General features: G+C 50.5%; 3 protein-coding genes across 3 annotated transcripts; all 3 read right to left on the bottom strand.

Moving 5' to 3' along the window:
• Positions 1 to 10,014: 10,014 nt before the first annotated feature.
• On the bottom strand, positions 10,015 to 12,061 carry LOC101784074 (F-box/LRR-repeat protein At3g26922). The gene is made up of 3 exons (XM_004971908.2): positions 11,081 to 12,061; positions 10,806 to 10,949; positions 10,015 to 10,705 (listed from the first exon to the last, which is right to left on the bottom strand). The coding sequence occupies exons 1-3, from the start codon at positions 12,059 to 12,061 to the stop codon at positions 10,340 to 10,342; spliced, it is 1,491 nt and encodes a 496-aa protein (XP_004971965.1). The 3' UTR covers positions 10,015 to 10,339.
• Positions 12,062 to 13,146: 1,085 nt separating this feature from the next.
• LOC101783670 (putative FBD-associated F-box protein At5g56700) lies at positions 13,147 to 15,244 on the bottom strand. Its single transcript, XM_004971907.3, has 3 exons — positions 14,246 to 15,244; positions 13,965 to 14,108; positions 13,147 to 13,854 (listed from the first exon to the last, which is right to left on the bottom strand). Exons 1-3 carry the CDS (start codon positions 15,242 to 15,244, stop codon positions 13,483 to 13,485), a joined length of 1,515 nt encoding a protein of 504 aa, XP_004971964.1. The 3' UTR covers positions 13,147 to 13,482.
• A 1,318-nt stretch (positions 15,245 to 16,562) lies between these two features.
• Positions 16,563 to 19,761, bottom strand: LOC101761637 (F-box/FBD/LRR-repeat protein At1g13570). Its single transcript, XM_004969011.2, has 4 exons — positions 18,762 to 19,761; positions 18,528 to 18,671; positions 18,092 to 18,444; positions 16,563 to 17,014 (listed from the first exon to the last, which is right to left on the bottom strand). Exons 1-3 carry the CDS (start codon positions 19,635 to 19,637, stop codon positions 18,100 to 18,102), a joined length of 1,365 nt encoding a protein of 454 aa, XP_004969068.1. The 5' UTR covers positions 19,638 to 19,761; the 3' UTR covers positions 16,563 to 17,014; positions 18,092 to 18,099.
• Positions 19,762 to 21,723: the final 1,962 nt, after the last annotated feature.

Raw genomic sequence — 21,723 nt, 5'->3', positions numbered from 1 at the left:
GGTGGGAACACTACCACGCCATGCAGCCGGCCGACCACGTCGTCGGCTGGGAGGAATTCAAGATGGTGTTCAGGGGCCATCACATCCCTGAGGGTCTTCTGGAGCGCAAGCTCAATGAGTTCCTGGCTCTCACCCAGGGAGGCCGCGATGTCCTGCACTATGCGCAGGCTTTCAATGACCTGTGTCGCTATGCAGGCTATCATGCGGACTCCGATGAAAAGAAGAGGGACCGCTTCCATAGAGGCTTGAGTTTGGAGCTCAAGGAAAGGCTGAACCCCATCAAAGTGGGTTCCTACAATGAACTGGTGAACCTGGCAATTTCCCAGGAAGATTGCATGAAGGCTCTCAAGGCCGACATGAAGAGAAAGGCCCCAATGCCGGCACCCAGCCCGCCTGCCCAGAAGTACAGAATGGTTCCCCCACAAGCGCCTCGCAGGCCTGCACAGCCTGGGAGATGGGTTGCTCGACCTCCACCGCAGGCAGCACCTCGTTTCCCTGGTTTCCAGCCGCAAGGGCCCCGCCCTGCTCTCCCGATGCCACTGCGCCCGGTCACTGGAAACCGCTGTTTCACTTGCGGGAACTCAGGACACTTCGCCAAGGACTGCCCCCGCAACCAGAATCAACGACCCGGTCAGAACAATATATCGGGCAACAAGGGGAAGAAGCTTTCCACACCTTGAGGCAATTATTGACTTCTGCGCCAGTTTTAGCTCAGCCCGACACCACTAGGCCATTTGATGTGTATTGCGATGCCTCTGGCACTGGACTTGGTTGTGTTCTTATGCAAGACAGCCGAGTCATTGCCTATGCCTCGCGAGCGTTACGGCCACATGAGTTGAAATACCCTACTCATGATCTTGAGTTAGCGGCAGTCGTTCATGCTTTGAAAATGTGGAGGCATTATCTCAGGGGAACCTGATGCAACATCTATACGGATCACAAGAGTCTTAAGTATATTTTCACTCAAGCATACCTCAATATGCGCCAGCGGAGATGGTTAGAATTAATCAAGGATTATGACCTAGAAGTGCATTATCACCTAGGAAAAGCCAACGTAGTTGCAGATGCACTCAGCCGCAAGGTCCATTGTAACTGCTTATCGGCGGTTAGTTATGCCGAGACCCTGTGTCACGAAATGGCTAAATTCAACTTGGAAATTGTTAAACACGGCACCTTAAGTCATATTTCTCTGGAGCCCACCATGCTTGACCAAATAATTCTAGCATAGCTAGAGGACAAAGAGATAAACCTGATCAACGCGAAACATGCACAGGAGGACGAAGGATATAAACGTTTCCGACGGGATTGGAAAGGAGTGGTACTTTATGAAACTCAACTTGTAGTTCCAAATGATCCCGAGCTTAAGAAACAAATTCTGGACGAAGCACACCTGTCCAAGTTCTCGATTCACCCCGGCAGTACCAATATGTATCACGACCTCCGACAAAATTTCTGGTGGAGTGGGATGAAACCCGACATTGCTCGATATGTTTCAGAGTGCGATACCTGTCAGCGAGTTAAGGCAAGCCACTTGATGGTAGTTGGCCCCTTGCAGCCGCTGCCTATTCCCTCGTGGAAATGGGAAGATATAAGCATGGACTTTATAGTCGGACTACCCAATACCTCCCGCAAGCATGACTCCATATGGGTTATAGTAGACCGACTAACCAAAACGGCACATTTCCTTCCAGTACACACCACCCACACCATACAGAAATATGCAGAATTGTACCTTGATCGAATTGTTTCCTTGCATGGTGTACCTAAAACGATCATCTCTGATCGAGGTAGTCAGTTTGTAGCACGCTTTTGGGAGCAGTTGCAGTTTTCACTTGGCACGAAATTGATCCGCAGTTCCACATATCACCCTCAGACCGATGGGCAAACTAAAAGGATTAATCAGATTTTGGAAGATATGTTGCGCGCCTGTACTATTCATTATGACAATAACTGGGATAAGTGTTTGCCATTAGCGGAATTCTCCTACAACAATAGTTACCAAGCTAGCCTGAAAATGGCACCTTTCGTGGCCTTGTATGGACGTAGATGCCGAACCCCACTGAGCTGGTCGCAACCCGGAGAGAGAACGGTGTATGGACCTGAACTGGTCATAGAGGCCGAAGAAAAAGTGAGAGTCATCCGCGAAAATTTCAAGGCCGCCCAATCTCGATAGAAGAGCTATTCCGATCAAAGAATAAGACCCATCCAATTTAAGGTTGGAGATTTTGTATACCTACGGGTTTCACCGACCAAAGGCGTACAACGTTTTGGAGTAAAGGGAAAGTTAGCTCCGCACTATATTGGTCCCTATGAGATCGTAGAGGCGTGTGGACCCGTAGCGTACCGAGTAAAACTTCCAGAGAAGATTGCAGCGATACACGATGTTTTCCATGTCTTGCAACTCAAGAAGTGCATCAGGATTCCAACTGAGATCATTACCACGGAAGAATTGGAGATTGAACCCAATTTATCGTATAAGGAGTATCCAATTAAGATCCTCGACCAAAAGGAAAGACACACTCGTCGGCAAATGGTCAAGATATACAAAATTCAGTGGAGTCACCATACGGAAGACGAAGCGACATGGGAGACGAAAGAATATCTCAACGCTAACTTCCGCGGTTTTCTTTTTGGTCAAGGAGGTACGTTGCACCAGCCACACTAGTTCTTTCTACACTTGAATCTCGGGGCGAGATTCCTTTAAGGGGGGTAGGCTGTAACAACTCTACCTAAATTAAGTGCTTTTAACCCTAAACCAGTGATAAATCCTTAAGTTAAGAAGTGAAATGACCTTTATAAACCTAAGAAGCTCTTTTGGAGTTTGATTTAAAGCTTGAAATTCTATAGACAAACTTAAGTTTCTACCCAAATAAGAGTTGTAAAACTTTTAAATTCCAACAACTTTTGTTAAAGGCACTTTGACCATTTCGGAGTGAAAGGAAGTCAAAAATACACAACCAAAGCCGGCTTTCCTAAAGGACCCTCAAAATCTCTTAAGTCGTGTAATTCGAGTTTTCCTCCATCTTTGCAAACTTTCATCTCCCATTTTCCTATCTAAACTCGAGTCAGAGCCTTAATAGAAGTTGTAGTACCTCGAGAGTGTTCCAACTTTGTTACACTGACCAAGATCCAAATCGGACCCAAACTTGTTCAAAATCCCGGTCAAAGTGAGGTAAACCAGTCAACTCACCCCGGATGCCTTAAATCCTAAGTCTGGAATTCCAGATTTTTGGCTAACTTTGGCGTAAAATATCTTCGAATCCTTTTACAATCTAAACCAACACCTTAAACAAAGTTTGAAGAACGACCAGAGTTGAACAAGTTTGTTTAAGGGAGTTTCGGGAGTTGTGTTGAAAGATTCGGAGAAGGATCGCTCCAAAGCTGGTCGGGCTTGCTGCCCGAAGGGAGCCTCGACGCCCGCGCACCCGAGCATGTTCGCTCGTGTGCCGCGTGCCGCGTGGCCGCCGGCCACCGGCAGCTCGCCGGCGCCCTATCACCAGCGCGACAGCGACAGGACGAGAGCCACGGCGCCCAACCCGCGCCCGCGACAGGACGGAGCGAGCGCAAGGCTAGCCAATCGCCGGCCGCGGGCAGGTCGCCTTCCGCCTGCCCCGGCTCTGCTCCGCCAACCCCGTTCCGCCCGTTCGCCGAGAAAGCTGAGATGCCCCCGACGTCCCGCGCCTCCGCTTGCTCGCCCAACCCCCAACGGTAGCCTTTCCGCCTCGCCCGCCCGACAGACCGGAAGCCCCAGACGCGCGCCGCCCAAGGCCAATCGCTGCCGAAGGCCACCCGGAGCTCCGCCGCCTCTGCCCAATGGCGTCGTCGGCCAATGGCCGCCTCGCCCGAGCACTCGCCGCTCCAGGCCTTATCCTTTCCCCACCGGAGCCCCGCCTCGACCCTCCGTGCCACCCTGGCCCTATAAAAGGGAACCCCCTCACCGGCAATGCCACCCCTTGCCACCACCCACACCTGCGCCGCCACTTTCTCCTCTGCGTCCTGCTTTCTCCTCTGAGCCACCGCTTTCTCCCCGCGCCGCCGCTGAGCTTCCGTGGAGCTCACCCCTTGCGCCACCCCACACTCCGGCGACTTCGCCGCCACCCTCAAGCCGTTTCTCCCAACACACCAGCCGCCCGCTCCTCCACACGGTACTCGAGCTTGCTGGTGTCCGCAAGAAGCACCGCCGCCGCCGGACCACCGTCAAAGTCTCGCCGCTGCCCAAGCGTTAGCGCGTACAACTTCCCGCCCCAGCCTGCTCCTGTTCGGCCCCAAGGCTTCACCGGTAGACCTGGAGGTAAGCTACTTAACCTCCTTGTCCTTTCCGTCTCGCCCGACCCCTTTTTCTTTCCGTCTCGCCCGACCCCTGTCCTTTTCAATTCGCCCGACCCTTTGTTTCGGTTCGCTCGACCCCTTTTCTTTTCGTCTCGCCCGATCTTTTCCCGTTCGCCTCGCCCGACCCTGCCAAGTTCGCCAACCCTTTCTCCGCCTCGCCTGAGGGCTCGGTTGTAACTTTTTCTTTGACCCGAGGGTATCGGTGAAATATTTTCGGGGATTCCTCTGTGTTGAGTCTGAGGACCTCGGTACGGTTTTCCTTAAACCTGAGGGTCAGACCCTAAGTTTTTCCCAATCCGACCCTCTCATCTTGCTCTCCACCAACAGAAGTTGAACTCCCCCACCTTTCCTGTAGCTTTGCTACAAGTGTCCGTGTTAAAACATGAGTGTGTTAAAATAACCATCTAAAATGTTTAACCCCTGCATTGCATTTCCGTGTAGAGTTGAATCTCGCCGACGGAACGTACGAGCTTCATCCAGCACCGGAAGAAGACCCAGGAACTGCATCCCTGCGAAGGAGAGCCCGAACCGGAGCAAGACCCCGAGGACCCGCAAGCTTTTCCTGAAGGCAAGCCCCGGTGCATGAACTCCCTGTTTTACTTTCATGCCACTTATTGATTACTTGATTGCGCATTTACGTTTCGAGGAGTTGTAATGAAACCTTAGATGCATAAACTTAGTACCTTGTCTGAATACTAGTTGCTAAGGTCGAGTAGTGCAATGCTTAATAGGTTTCGGTAAAAGTCGAGTGATTTCCTGTCACTCGCGAGTTATAGGAGTTGAATGTTTCAGTTTTGTCGCAACTATAAGGATGACGGACGGGGTCAGGCTTGTGTTCGATACTTGGTGGATTGCCCCGTCTGTCTATATGAAAATGAACTAAGGTCGAAACGTGTCGGCGTTCGTGATCAAGTGTTTGAAAGTACTAATCGCATACCTAGTATGGGATGGGGAAGCCTAGTACCTGATTGAACTGGGGCGTGGCATACCTTCCGGCTGTCCTTGGAACGTCGTTCCCATGGTGCATCATGTGGGTGCAAGTGCGGTCATAGTGCAGCAATAGGCCGGGACTGTGGAGCATTGCATGCCAAAGGAAGCTGGCCCTGACACGTGCCTAAGGGATCGATGGGGACGGCTGACAAATGAAGCGACCCTTCGTGGTGCGCGGATGTCGTGAGATTAGGTTTGCCATGCATGGTTAATAAAATTCGAATCAATTCGTCTGCCTCTCACAGATTGGGACTACTTGATCGCTATTCTGCACTGAGTAAAGATGGAACATGATGACGATTTTAATCTTGATGCTTGTTCAGTAATTGCTTGGAAACCATGTTTGTTTAGTATAAGTTGCTAATCTAGAATGGATAAAGAATATAGAACATGAGCTAAAATGTTGAAAGTAAGGACTGACTTTAGACGCTTTTGGCAAGAAATCCCCAGAGCCAGAAAGCCTTGCATGTCTAGATCTCGGTCGTGTCTTTCCGACGGGTCAGTCTTGCTGAGTACTAGTTGCTCAGCCTTGTTGTGGCTAATCTCTTTCAGGTAATGTCAATAGCTTGGGTGTTGGTACCACTTGGCCGACCCAGCTTCCTCCAAGCTGGACCGTCGAGTGGGATCCTTCCTCGGATGGCGAAGGAAGGAATTTTTGATGTCATGATCGGCTCCGTCATGATGTCATGTATCGACGTTTAGCTTCCGCTAGTTTTATTTGACTTCGAACCTTGCAAATTTCGTTCTAAATTTCGAAAACTCTGATGTAATAAATTGTTAAACTATGTTGTCATGATGGAATGTTGTAACCTCTGTGCTACTCACCTTCGCGTGAGCGATGCTTCTCGATCCTGTTATGTGGTTTATCGGAGGAAATCCGACGGTCGACCAAGTTGACTTGCTTAAAGTGCATAATCGCGTGTCAGACGACTTCAATGCATTTTAGTCAGGTTAATTTGGGCGGTTCCGCCACACCTTGCACCTGCTCGCACGGTGTCAGCTCCTCCGACATCACGAGCAGAAGTGCTTGTTCCACATCATTCGCATGGGCATGGTGTGCCTCTTCTTCCTTCTTCAGCTCCTTGCATTGGCTGGTGTAGTGGCCGTAGTTGCGACAGTTGAAACACTGGATGTGACTTTTGTCATGTGTGCCACCACCTACCGCTTCCTTCCCCATCGAGTTTTCATACCCACCGCACCCTCAGCCACGAGCACTCGTGTCCGGTGACTTGCCCTTGCCGGAGCCCTCGCCGATTGCTTTCTTCTGGCGTGCCTCCCACTCCTCCTGATTGAGGAGGAGTTGCCCATCTATAGTCGCGCCCCCTATGGGACGAAGCGTTCGCTCCTCGAACACCTTGAGTTGGTCCACCGCCTCCTTGAACGCCAGCTTGGAAAGGTCGAAGAACTGCTCGATGCCGGCGATGACAGTGATGAAATGCTCAGGAACTGTGTCGAACAACTTCTTCACGAGCGCAGCATCGTCAAGAGTACCGCCCAGGTTACTGTACTTGACTGACATGGCTGACAGTCTCCCAGCGTACTGATCCATTGACTCGTCCTCCTTCATGCGCATGTTGTCGAAGTCGCTCTTCAACATCTGTAGTCGTGAATCTCTAACACCATCGGTAATTTTCTTGTTCGCCACCTGCATGAGAAGATCTTCTGGCAGGCACTGGATCACATGCGACTTTGCCTTCTTGTCCTTCCTGACATCAACGGCCATCCCGGTCACCGGCTCGATCACCTCCCAGACCTCCTGGTCCTCCATCATTGCCTTGACTTGGATCCTCTAGCTGGTGTAGTTCCTCGCGGTGAGCTACGGATACACATACCGCTCGTCGCTGTGGGAACCTTCTGCACCGATGACGATGGACATCAAATTGAATCGGGCAAACTTGGGTATGCACTGACCTAAGCTCTGATACCAAATGTTAGCAATCAAGGATCACAGTGACAAACCCAAAATCACACACACGAACACACACGAATTTTGGAACTGGTTTATTTTAGAGATTAGAGCTATTTTCCTCTGATGAGATTACAACTGAAAACAGGAACTCTATTTTTCTCATCTGAAAAAAAAACTTACAATACACTACTTATACCAGCAGTGATTACAGGAATAGAAACCGCTAAAACTTAGCTACGACCAAATAAAACGGGACTACATGCAACCGCATGAATTATTCTTCAGCTAAACTAACACTACCGAGATGCTTGGCGCATGATGTCCACCTGAGCACCTTCCTCGCCACCTCCTACTTTAGAGCCTGAAGAAGCGTTCGACCTAAAGACTCGCTGCATCCAAAGCCACCACTGTCCCCACCTGCACATACAGGATTAAGTCCAACACTCGCCGCCTCACCATCACTGAGCCGCGCTCGAGCTCGCCGGTGCCGCTTTGCTCGCGCACGCCACCCCATGCGTGCCGTCGTGGGGAGCCATGGCGACCTATGCCATTGCCATGGGGGCACGCCTTCACCATGGCTGTGGGGATGGCCTCTGCTATGGCAGCCAAACGCGCGCCGGAGCTGCGGCGCTAAGGTCGCCGGTGGCTGCCGCGATGCCATCCGAACACGTGTCTCTCCGGTGTGCGTAGGGGCCATCGTCTCCTCACCTCCGGCTACTTCTGCTGCCGCGCCAACATCTTCCGCAAAGAGGAACAAAAAGAAGAGAGAGAAACGTAGGGAGAGACAGAGGGGGGAGAGGACGCGTGAGTGGGCCCCACCAGCAACTCGTAGTCCGTTCGCGCTGACCGTGGAAATAAGAGATAGCTCCTCTCTTTTTTCCTCAACTCTCTCTCTTCCACATAGTCAAAATGCTGCGTTGGAACTTTATGAGCCAGCTGAGGTGTGCGAGGCCAAATCCTTTTTAAAGGGCGACGTAAGGTTACACCTGACCAACAATGTTCGAGTTCTCGACTTGGCACTAGTGCTCGTATTTTTCTGGATTTATTTTAGGATTTAATCGGCGCTATTCTTCCAGTGGTAGAGGATGTGCCCGTCGACAGCGAGGCGCTAGTGGTGACTTCGTCAATCTCAAGGATTTGCTAGCTCAGTCTTTCGAAGATGTTCATATGGATAGAGTTCCGTGCGTGAGTTCGTAGAGGCGAGTGTGCGTACGTGTATGTGAACGTCTGCGTTTGTACTGTGTGATTCAAAAAAAATAACAATACTTCAAGCTAATCTTAGTGACTATAGGTAGTTTGTTGTCTTATAGCAACTCCAAGAGAGTTGCTATATGCCTCTCTAAGCTAAAATTTGGCAAAGTAAAAATTCGTGGTCCAACAGAACTCTTATTCGAGTTGCTATTGTGTCCAGCTTGCTAAAATTCTCCTCCCACTGGTCAAACTTGGCAAGCCAATTTGGCTTGCCAAGTGTGGGCCCCACGCTCCCAACCACACCATCAGTCCCCGATCTCGCGCCACCACCCCTGTTGCTGTGCCGCCGCCGATCTCGCGCCACTGCGACTACCGCGTAGCGAGCCCCCTTCCTCCGATGACGACGCACGCATCTGCACCTCCTTCCTCCTCTCTCCGCTGCAAACCGGCAGACGCCTTTGACGCTGGCCTGGTCTCGCTCCAGTGCCCCCGCTAGCCTAGTCTCCTCCAGCGCCTACACATCGCCACCGCCGTTCACCACCGCCCCGGCCTGCCTCCCGTGCCTGCGCAGCCACTGCCATTTGGGGTGGGGTGGAGTAGTGGCTAGACCGGCAGGCGCGGCCGGTGACAGGCCATCATCGGGACGAAGAGCAAGAGAGAGGAGAGCATGAGAGAAGAGGTGACCGAGAGGATGAGATAGCACAGAGAGAGTATAAGAGAGCGCAGAGAGGCACCTACTAGATAAAGAGTATCGACGGTGGAAAGAAAAAGAAACAAGGAAAAGAAAAAAGAATGGAAAGGAAAAAATAAATAGAAAGAAAAAGAAAAGAAAAACATATAAATGATATATAGAGAGAGGGGGGTTTACAGCTAGCTATTGGGATTTGAAGATTGGGAAATTGATAGTATGTTGGAGTGAGCAAAGAGAGAAATCTTTTTGCCAACTCAAATAGAGGGTCAAATATAGAGCTATAATAAGTAGTCTGTTAGAGATACTCCCTTGTAGTTGTATCTAGTGCTTGAACATACATACTAGCTATTTCAGGTAATCTCTGCTCTTGCTGGAACCTAAAGCGAGGCTGGGCGGCTAAACCTCCCATGCTCCCCGATTTAGCCTCTCATTTTGTTTTTGTTTTATGCGCTTTTGCCCTTACCCAAAGTTACCGTTCTCAAGTGTCGATATGTTCACCGTTATGGAATATCACATCAATAAAAGCCTTTTTTGTGGTGTGGAAGACTGTTTATGAATTCTGAACGAAACTGAAGATCAAGAATGTTTTGGCTGTCACTGATTCACAGTGCAGCAAGTTGCCGAGAAAGAAAACGGGGTGAGCAACAAGACGGTTAATTTATTAGTGACAGAACACACACGACATCTTTGTTCTTGAGTGTGTTATCCCATTCAGAACTTTCTGACTGTCAGTAAGCACAACAGGTACCATCTCCAATTTGAGCAACGGAAACGATCAAGTAGAATCAAGCAGCAGGCTCAAAAAAAATACAGATAATCACAATCACATCAACATCCAGCAATACTTTTACTCAAGTTATTTTGCTGACATACACGGACCAATACAAAAGAGGAGTTTGAGATTACCAATTTCACATTTTCCAGTTCCAACTGTGCTCAGCATACAGTAAATTTCCACAAAGAAACCAACCAGTGATAACATTAGGAATTTGGTCGCAACAAATGCAGTCTTTTCAACTGTGACATGTCGAGGAGCATTTGGTCATTGCATGAACTATAAGCCTCTTCCAATTCACTCAGAACTGTACTCGCACTTGTCAGAGATGACACAACATGAGACAACATTCTAAGGTGTGCGCAGCTAGTATACTGACAAAAATCAACGATCAGCTCCACAAGATGCTAGAATTAGTCATGGCACATGCCATCACCTTGAGGCTTGAGCTTCATCACCAATCAAAGGGGTCACTCACAGAAAGATCTGATGCTCTCTGAAAGCACCAAGCGCTGTCTCCATCACGGGCGACTGCCAACAGTGTAGGGCATTCACTGGCGCGTTTCGCCGTGGTCAGAGATTTCAGCTTGGTGAGCATCTCATCCACTGAGGCTTGATCTCCATTGGATAACACAACCACCAGCTTAAGCAGCGATTGCGCCCTCTCTAGGATGAACTTGAGGAAGGCAAGCTCACAGCGCTCCCCTCTGAACTTGTCAAACACGACCTTAGTGATGTGAGTCTCTAGGCAGTCGATGGGGCCAACCTCCTGCCAGAACTTCAAATTGAGCTTGCCAGTAGGCTCATCAGCTTCATGGGACTGCAAAATCAACGCGTATGTATATGTGGTTCGATTAACAACTGTCATGACAGAGATGTTGAGATTTCTGAATGAGGATAGGGGGTGAATGGAATGTCACCAGAACATGCAATGTCTCCAAATTGGGAAAGCATCTCAGGAAGGCAGGCAGCATCTTGGCTTCCTTGCGAATTTCAAATTGCACCTTCAAGGCCAAGATCTTGACACTTGGGACCATGGTAGATTGGGTCATCTTTGTTCCACTCTACGACACAATTGAAAACGCAATGCCATGGATTAAACTTCAAGCTAACAATTGAATTGACGGCACATGTAGGTGGAGACATGTTATGTAACTTATGCATTGGAGGAAGAACTGAAGGAAAAAAGAGATACCTCGATTATGGTGCCGCCAATCTCGAGCTGGTGGATGCCTGGCTCCAGGTAGCCGAGCACCTTGAGTTCGGTGGTGTAGCCAATCCTGACCTTGGTGCGGAAGGGAAAGTCGGACACGCGCGGGTACGCCTGCCACAGGATTAGGCGCTGGAGGCGAGGGGCGACAACCACGGCGAGCTCATTTGTCAGAGCCATCCACGAGACGAGGCACTGGAGGCTGCGGCTGCGGATCCGGACGGGGCCCTCGTAGAAGGTGGCGACGAACGCGAGCTTCTGGAGCACGGGGCTGCAGGCGAGCAGGTGGTCGATGTCCCTGTCGTCGATGCCGACGTGGCAGAGCCCAATCTCCTGGAGGCGGGGGAACACGGCGGGGCCGCGCGGGAGGCCGCGGGTGTCCGGGAAGCGCCAGAAGGCGAGGTAGAGGGTGCGGAGGGAGGCGATGCGGAGGATGTCGGCGGGGAGGTGCAGGCCGCTGGGGAAGGGGCGGTTGACGAGGACGAGGTCCTCGGCTCCCGCGTCGGCGAGGCGGTGGAGCCAGTAGCCGAGCGTGCCCATGCGCGCGGCCAGCGCCATGATGCAGCAGGTGAGGCGCACGCAGCGGATGGGGCCCCGGTGGGCACAGAAGACGCGGGAGACGGCGTCGGTGACGGCGTACCATTCTTCGGGCTCGGGGTCGCCGCCGCGGGCGGGGAGGGCGAGGATGTCGGAGTCGTCGAAGACGAGCGGCGCGGAGGCCCAGACGCGGCGCCAGCGCCTGGAGAACGCGGCGGTGCGCGCGGCGTCCTTGGCGGGGAGGCGCGACACGATGTTGGAGAGCACCGCGTCCGGGAGCCGGCTGATGCGGTCCTCGCCGCCGCCGCCGCCGCGGCGGGCGCTCGGGGAGGGGCGGGAGCCGGCGGCGGTAGGGAAGGGCCGCGCGGGGAGGCATGTGAGGACGATGCGCATGAGCTCCTCCAGGTCCATCCTGACCAGCGGAGCCATGGCCCGGAGGCGGAGGGGATGGCTCGCCCGACGAGAGGAAAAGAGGGTTTTCTGGTGGGCGAGCGGGGAGCGTGCTGGGCGGCGGTGGGGTGGGTTTGGCTCCGCCGCTCGGGTCACTGGGCGAGCGAAATCGAACGGGGAAAGGTAGGTTTCCTCGCAGGCCCACCTGCCAGTTAGAAGGTAGACAAGGACACTGAGCCCTTGTTTACTTCACCCCAACTCTCAACTTTGGCACTATGCAAAAAGAAGATTTCCCATCATATCAAACTTGCGGTACATATATGGAGTACTAAATGTAGATGAAATTAAAAACTAATTGCACAGTTTTGTTGTAATTTGCGAGACGAATCTTTTGAGCCTAAGTAGTCAATGTTTGGACAATAATTCACAAATACAAACGAAATGCTACAGTGTGCTACAGTGTCAGCACAGTAATTTTGGCACTTCCAATTTTGGTAACTAAACAAGGCCTGATTCGAGCCAGAACTACTGTTTATTCGGACGAGTCTTCTCAGCGGTACTGCCCAGTACCATTGCAGTTGAGTGTTTAACGTGTGGGTCCGCACATTCCATACCATAGCTGAACAAGCTTGTTCGGCTGGATTTATAAACCGACTGAAAAACTGAAACAGTTGATTTGTTGTAAGAGAAAAATACTGTTCGGTGACTGATAAGCTGGCTGATAAGCTGAAGCGAACATGCTATCAAAGTTACAATATGCTATAACCATTTCCATTCCACAGCCTGATTTCGAAGATCGAAACATTCTATTCCACAATTGGACAATCAAAAGCACATGACCCAACTTCGCCCATGTTACTTCAGAATGTGGGGGGAAAACAACTCACACACCAGCTTTAGCAGCCGTGCAGACAATCACGATCGCATCAACTGATCAACAAGATAAACTTGCATTCGAAGTTCTGGGCATAGATGGATGAGTACCCAATTAAAGAAGTCTACCAGTTTTTGAGCATTTGCACTTAAACCTGACAATCGGTAACATATGCAACAATGGAGCCAGTGCATTTCGACCAACAACCAAAACGACAAGTGATTAAACATCATTGCATCACAAATAAATGAACTGTAGTAAATCTAAATCCTTAAGTAGCATAGGCTAACAAGCTTCTCTCGTGTTCAAAGCTCAACCAAAATGATTTGTGATGAAACATCATGGCATCACAAAGAAATGAGCTGTAATTAATCTAGATCCTTAGGTAGCATGGGCTAACAAGCTTCTCTCATGTTCAAAGCTATAACCTTACTTTCCAGAGATGACAATAAACTATCTTGACAGCACAAGCCATCAATCTAAATATATCTTGCAACAGATAGATACTGAAATGGGGAAGTTGCCGGTTCAGTAAAATGGCACTGCTATCATTAACATAACAGCTAGTCAGCTAGCACCTAGAGCTTCAGCAATCAAAAGGGTCGCTCACAGAAAGATCAGATGCTCGACGGAAGCTCCAAGCGCAGTCTCCATTACGCACCAAGATGGTCAACTTCCGGTCTTTGCTGGCCCGCTTAGCACTAGCAGCTAGAGGTTTCAGTTTGGCGATCATCTGCTCCATCGAAGCAGGATCATCTCCATCGGCCAAAACGATCACCATCTTGTGCAGCAGCTGCGCTCTCTCCCAGATGAACCTAAGGAATGCAAGCTCGCTGCGGTTCCCTCGGAAGTTCCTGAACACCACCCTCTTGATTTGGGACTGCAGGCAGCTGATGGGGCCTGTCTCCTGCCAGAACTTGAAATTGAGCTTGCCAGTGGGTTCATCAGCTTTATCAGACTGCAAAATTAAGATGTTGCTAGTTCAATTATCCACGGTTCATGCATATGTTAAGCAATCATATGCTAAAGATGACAGAGATGTTAAGTGAGGGGGGAATGGAGGCTCACCATGATATGCAATGTCACCACATTGGGAAAGCATCTCAGGAAGCTTGGCAGCATCTTTGCCTCCTTGCGGACTCCAAATCGGACCTTCAATGCCAGGATCTTCACACTTGGAACAATGGTCCGTGGGCTTGGCTTTGTTCCAGCCTGCAATTCGTTTGCAATTCACATCACCCAAACATAACACTAACGATGGTTCCATATATGCAATTGAATGGAGAAATGCACATATATATGATTATTCGCATTGCATCAGTACACTAATTGATGAAATTGAGGTTGACCTCGACGACAGTGTTGGAAATCTCGAGCGCGTGGAGCCTTGTGTCCAGGTAGCCGAGCACCTTGAGCTCCTGGACGTAGCCAATGTTGAGCCTGGTGTGGAAGTTATCATCGAAACGGGCACCGGGGCACTCACTCCACAGAATGAGCCGCTCAAGGCGCGGGGCAACGAGCACGTCGACCTCCTCGGCGCCGGACATCCAGAAGAGCACGCAGCGGAGGCTGCGGCTGCGGACGCGGACTTTGGGTGGCGAATTGTAGCAGGCGACGAGCGCGAGCTTCTCCAGGAGGGGGCTGCACTGGAGGAGACGGTCGATGTCCGCAGTCTCGATGTCGGTGCGGCAGAGGCCAAGCTCGAGGAGGCGGGGGAAGACGACGTTGCCGCGGCGGAGGGCCTTGGTGCTGCCGGCAAAGTCGTCCCAGAGGCCGAGGTAGAGGCGGCGGAGGGAGGCGACGCGGAGGACTTTGGCGGGGAGGTCCGCGCCGATGGGCCAGGGGCGGCACACGAGCACGAGGTCGTCGACGCCCTTTGCGGCGAGGACGCGGAGCCAGTCGCGCGCGAGGTCGCCGCCGCCGCGGATCGCCGCGTAGTTGCAGACGTGGGTGAGGCGGACGGAGCGGAAGGGGCCCGGGTGCGCGTCGAGGATGCGGGATACGGCATCGGCGATGGCGCGCCAGTCGGTGCCGAAGCCCAGGGGCCCGTCGGGCTCGTCCGGGAGGAGGTGGGCGTCGTCGAGGACGAGCGGCGTGGCGGCCCAGACGCGGCGCCAGCGCGGGGAGAGCGCGGCGGTGCGCGCGGCGTCCTTGGCGGGGAGGCGCGAGACGATGTCGGAAAGCAGCGCGTCGGCGAGGCGGCTGATGCGGTCCTCGCCGTCCTCGCCCCCATCACCGTCGGAGCAGGCGGCGGCGGCGGTGGGGGAGGGGAGGGGCTGGGTGGGGATGCAGGAGAATATCTCTTCCATGATGTCGAGGCACCCCGGGGCCCGCCGCGGGGCGGCCATCGCAGCGGCGCCGGACCGGAGGAGGGAGAGGGTTTTGCGGGGGTGTGGTTGGTGGTGGTGGGCGGAGGCGGAGCGGAGTGAGAGGGTTCGGTCTCTAGTAGGCAACGCCGCGCTGCGACTGCGACAGAGGATGTCCCCGTCCGGCCGTCCCGGGTTTGTAGGGCTTCAGTTCCTGCTGGGCCAAATATCGGAACCAGGATTTACGTTATCACGGGCCCATCTGTCAATCTCGTCGATCAGATCGGGAAAGCTCTACTATGCCCGGACCGGGTGCTTTGATGAAGCCAGGCACCTTCCTTTCCAGGCAACGTGTATGCCACGATTCAAACAAGTGTCTTTATCTGAATATATGGTGTTTAGAATAAACTAATTCAGTAATTCGTTTAAAAATAAACTGCATCTAGGCTGTTTGCGCAGTAGTTGATCCTTCGTTTCTTGTTCAGCTGTCAGCACCAACAAAATTTCCTGCAATTTCTTTTTTACTTAACGCACCAGGCATGTATGGCAACGAGTTGCGCATTCGCCTGCAATGAGAAATTGGAAGGTTCCATTGTCAAGCTTTGTTTCGACATGAACTACGTACGGTTTTACTAAGAAATTAGGTCGTACAACTGCAAACCCAACCATCCAATCGTAACCTTCGTGTGCATGTTAGAGGTCGTCTTAGAGGGTGTTTGTTTCTTTAGTCGCTCCTAAAATTTATGTCACATCGAATATTTAGATACTAATTAGGAGTATTAAATATTAGATTAATTACAAAATCAATTACACAGATGGAGACTAATTTGCGAGACGAATCTATTAAGCCTAATTAGTTCATGATTTGACAATGTGATGCTACAGTAACCATGTGCTAATGATGGATTAATTAGGTTTAATAGATTCATCTCGTGAATTAGCCTCCATGTGTATTTAGTTTTATAATTAGCTCATATTTAGTCCTCCTAATTAGCCTCCGAATATTCAATGTGACATAAATTTTAGGAGGTCCTAAAGATCCACACACCCCCTTACACAATTTCAACTTTATGGAGATGTTATAGGTTATTTGGGCTTCTCTTTGTTCATAATTTTTATCATGCATATAGATATACCATCTTAATAGTAAAATCTATGAACTTCGAAAGATCAAAAGACCAAAACAAACTATAATTTGGAAAGGAGAAAGGAGTGAGTACCTTGCAAGTTGACATCATTTCTATCACCCAGTTCATTGCTACCCAAACAAACTATGAACTTCGAAAGATCAATCTATCACCCAGTTCATTGCTACCCAAACAAACTATGAACTTCGAAAGATCAAAACAAACACAAACTATAATTTGAAAAGGAGTGAGTATCTTGCAAGCTGACATCATTTCTATCACCCAATTCATTGCTACAGGCATAGCGCATTCCTCACTTCGCATGTACCAACTCTACAATTTCAGTATCTTAAGTCAATAACCACAAAATGAGGTCATTTCTCTTGTTCACAACTTCTCATTTTGACTGCCTTGCTAAGAATCGCAGCTGTTACCATACACGGTGTAAAGTTGAGAAGAACATACAGAGAATGAACTCAAACGCTTAAAATCCTAAGAATCAAACGGATTAGCAACATGGATCATGCTCCTTCACAAGTACAGATACAACATGACAGCAACACAACAAAGCTTTACAAAGCACGCGCATATCATGTTCCTTGATTCAACTCATTGGGGCCTGGTATGTCCCCGACGAGCTGTTTCGGTGGAAGTCTGCTGTGGTTATTGGCTGCAATTGGAAGACCTGGTACAAACATAGGCACAGCATACCAATATCAGTAAGTGTGAGGTCCCAAAAATAAGTAAAAGTTCAGGATGTTCAACTAATTTACAGATAATCAGTACACCTCATTGCCCTCAGAAAATATAACAGACAGATGAATAGCACAACACAAAAAGTAATTAGATGTTAGCCACTTTATAATGATAAATAACCTGATAGTATATTCAGAATAAGTACCAAAACATAAACTATTCTCTAACATTATATTCAGCTTGAAGTACCACAGAAACAGTATGTATCAACATCACTGATAAGTGTCTGCAATGCATTTTGGACCAAGCACCATGGCTAGGTACACTGCCACAAAGTATCAGAACAGCAAACGACACAGAGTCTGCCTGTCCAAGACCAATACCTACCTGATGAAATAACATTTTAACTCTTAACCACACTGGTTGTTGGCTTGGTTGAGCTGTATCAAGTATACATTCAAACGGTTGTTTCTAACAGGATTTGCCACCCAAGATTCAATAGTAAATTGTTCTGGTAAGAATAATAAGGAAAGTTCATATGGAACTATGCCACTCAAAAGGTGAGGTTACTGATGTTTCATGTCTGGGAAATCCAATGAAAGTAATAGATAGCAATTAACCGCTCACAATTATATATTTTATAGCCACCGCCAATTGAAGTTTGATAATAACACAGATCACGGTGGTGGACAAGAACTATATGTAAATTCGATTAACTAAACTGGCCAATGCCGAGATACGTTTCTGATCCTATGTACAAGTGACAGTACAAGCGCAAAGGCAGCAAAGAGCATGCCACGTTTTTTAAGATCTGATGCCACATCTCGCACTGAATTTATAACTTTTGTGACAGGTAATTTATCAAAAGTTCAAAACCCAATGTGGGTCAGGGACTTCGCCAAAACTGAGGTACTGTGTAATGCTAAAATGATTATAGAATCACATATAAGTAGTAGCGTTGTATGACTGGCTTAACTATACTGAAGGGCTAAGGCTAACAATTATAATACAACTTGATATGCAGAATACAACATGAAAAAGTATCTGAGAAGGTCTTTGAGAATACCTCCAGGTTCAGCAACCAAATGGGTCACTCTGCAACAAGTCAATGGCTCTCTGGAAGGTCCATGCAGTCCCATCGTGCCTCTCCACCAGAACTGTAGCATCTGCTGATACACACCCTTCCGAAGACAAACGACTTAGAACAACATCTCTTGAACAACTGCCATCCACTAAGACACGCATATCCTCCAGCATTTGAGCTCTTTCCATGACAAACTTTGCAAATGCCAGCTCACTATCCTCGCCTCGCACAGCTTCTAGCACCAACTTCTTTAGATGTGAATATACACATTCTGTGAAGCCAACTTGATCCCAGAATTCTATGTCAACATTGAGCGGCGCTTCAGAAGGAACCGACTACATACCAAGCAAGTTATGGCTTAACTCAACAGTTAAAAGCACGAACTACAACAAGAATGAGGAGTGGTGGGGTTTGATACCATGATATACAATGTCTCTAAGCATGGGAAGCATTTGAGCAAGGTGGGAACCAACTTCACTTGATCCTCGACTCCAAACTGAACCTTCAGTGCCAATGTCCTGAGGGTCCTAACCATTGCGCTTGGCTTCACCTTTGTATCAATCTTCAATGCAAGGAAGAGAAATGGCACAATGAAATACCATCCGTCTCAGCATGGAGAGGCAAGATGAAATAAGCAGCAAACGAAAGGTACCTTGATGACAGTATTACCGATCTTGAGCTGATGCAATCCAACATCAAAGTAACCAAGCATCTTCAGCTTTGGTGCTTTAATGATCTTGATGTGTGTGGCGGCATCAGCAATCGGCTCCACCAGCAGTCGGTCCACGTTGGGGGCATCGTCAAGGTGTACCTCCCTGAGCATAGACTTCCAAATCACCACGCAGCGGAGGCTCGACGACCAGATGTGGACGTATCTCGGGTAGTCCTGACTGAGCGCGAACGCGAGGATCTCGAGCACGGGGCAGCGTGGGATCAAGGCGTGGAGATCGCGATCCTGCACTGTGGAGTGGACAATGCCGAGCTCCCGCAAGCTCAGGAGGGCCGGAGCGGCGCCGGACGTGTCCGGGAACTGGCAGAGGCCGATCCAGAGGCGGCCGAGGGCCGCGCAGCCGAGGATGTCGGAGGGGACGCGCCACTCGACGGGCCAGGAGCCATTGACCACCACGAGGAGGTCCTCGACGTCCCTGGCAGCGAGGGAGGCGAAGACAGAGGCGACGACCTCGGCGTCTTCCGAGGGGGCGAGGCGCGCGGAGAGGACGGGGCCCGGGTGGGAGGCGAGCGCCGCGGCGGCGGCGGCGGGGGCGAGTCCGCCGGCGCCGTCGTCGAGGACGATAGGGGCGGAGGTCCAGATATGGCGCCAGCGGGAGGAGAGCACGGCGGTGCGGGCAGCATCCTTGATGGGAAGGCGAGAGACGATGTTGCGGAGGATCGCGTCGGGAAGGAGGCCGACGCGGTCCTCCTCCTCGCCGTCGGGGGAGGCGGCGGGGAAGGGGGAGGAGAGGATGGAGGAGGACGAGACGGCGGGAGGCGGGAGGTAGGAGAGGACGGCGGCGAGGGCCTCGTCCATGGTGGCGGTTTGCGCGGCGGGCGGCGCAGGCGGTGGCGGAAAAGGGGATTCGGGTCGGCCTGTCGGGGGCTGCGGAGGGAGAGAGGAGCGGAAGCCTGGGCCCGGACTCCCAGAGGATGATGGGGCGAGATGCCAAATGGGGGCTGGACGCGATCTGGTTGTTGGGCTGTTATAATCGACGGGCTTGTGTCAAAATGTTGTTCCAAATTCTCTGCGTGTGTTTTGCCCCCCGACACATGTCAGTATGTCACAACTTATTCTCATCTGCGTGTGTTTAATTTATATATTCGTAATCGTGGCATGTCATACTTCCTCAACTATATGACTGATATGTTATTCTCATCTCTTTGCCAAACTTTGCTTTAGGTGTGGCGATGTCTCAATATCATCTAAACACACCAACTCTGTTAGCTTTACGACAGCATCAAAATTTGTCCTAATAACAAAGGGAGAAAGGTAGCTCACTATAGTAGGTAGTCAAGTCTATAACTCATCGCAATGCAAACATTTAATGAAACGTTCAGAATCCATCGTTCAAAACCATATACAGTATATGACAATATTTTTGAAGGTCTTCCCGAGTTCACCGTCGAAGGTCCGAGTTCATTTTCTTTTTCATTTGCTTTCTTTTTCGTTTCTCTTATGTTGACATGGCCGAACGTCTTTTCCCCTGCCCCTGACCAGAGTGCTTTGGTGCAGTCATAGTGTCGCACTCGGGCTAGAGCGGCGTGAGGCCCGAATTGACAGGGGACTCCCTGCTCCGACGTGCTCACGCTTGTTCGACGGTGGCCGGCGTGGTCCAGGGTGAATGGCGCCACCAGCACGAGCCGTGCGGCTGTGCCGTTCGGGGCATGCAGTAGGAGCCGACATGTGCGGGTCGAGTCGGCACGGGCACTTCACTACTGCTGATGGGGATCCGCGTGCGCATCTTGTCTTGTGCCAATGGGTGCGTATACGTGCGGATCCAATATCGGATCTTCAATTTTGGTTCATTTCCCTTCTCTCTTTGCTTCCTGGTGCGACTGCCGAACTGCCCAATGTGCGCGCCCGGTCGTGGAAGCCGGCCACGCCGCCGTTCCTCTTAATGTACCGGTTTTCAGTAACCGACCGAGGAGGCCAAGCAGGTTATGTTTTTCGAGATAATTCACACCAGAAAAATGACTCGTTCCTTTCTTAACTCTGAAAATTTCTTCCTTCCTTATTTAACACTCACTTCAACTTTCATCCCTAATATAACACCGCCGTCCATTCTGTTAGCCACCGCCATGAGATGCCCCTTTGAGACCTGTCAGTTATTTCATTTGTGGACAAAATTGCCCCTAGCTCAGACAAATCGATCCCTGCTCATGGTTCTTCCCCTCCGTCATGGTCCTCTGGCTCACGCTCCGTCTCACCCGTCCCTTTCTCTCCCTCAAACCCTAGATGACGAATCGGCAACGCCAGGATGAATCGTCAGCGGCGGGCGGTGGCGCATATGGAAGGCGACGAGGGAGGCGTGGCGAATGGGATCCCCGACGGCCCGGCGGATGCGGCGATCGCGAGGCCCATCGGGTGGGCTCCAAATCCGGCCACGAGCCCCTCCACTCCCTCCCCCGCCCCCCCACGGCGTCGGTAGCGAGCACGCTCGGGCGGGTTTCAGGGGGCCACAGCGACCGGTCTGATGCTGCTGGCACAGAGACAGACTGGCTCCTTGAAGGGTGAGTGCATCATGTCTTCGATCCATCTTAGTAGAGCAAAAGGAGTGGTTCTTGCTTACCAGACGACTGAGTAAGACATCTCATTTGCAGGATGGATCCAAATTCGAAATATTTGCTTGAAATTAGACTGTTTGGCAACAAAAAGAGAGTTAGAAAGGATTTTAGATGTTTATGTTTTGATATGACTATTGATTCAGACTTGACAAACTATAAGAATTTTGTTGAAGAGATTGTAGAGAAGTACCCGCCAGGTTATCTGAAAGTTGCTCATGTTCAGTATTATGACCATGATATGAAAGAATTCCCTGAAGTTCATTCTGACCAAGATTTGGTGTCTATGTTTGAGAAAAATTTAAAGGCAAAGGTTGTCGACATGTTGATTTCTTACT

This window comes from Setaria italica, chromosome V (assembly GCF_000263155.2).
Source record: "Setaria italica strain Yugu1 chromosome V, Setaria_italica_v2.0, whole genome shotgun sequence".
NCBI lineage: Eukaryota > Viridiplantae > Streptophyta > Magnoliopsida > Poales > Poaceae > Setaria > Setaria italica.
Note: the sequence above shows the minus strand (reverse complement) of the source record. Positions and strands in the feature narration are given on the sequence as shown.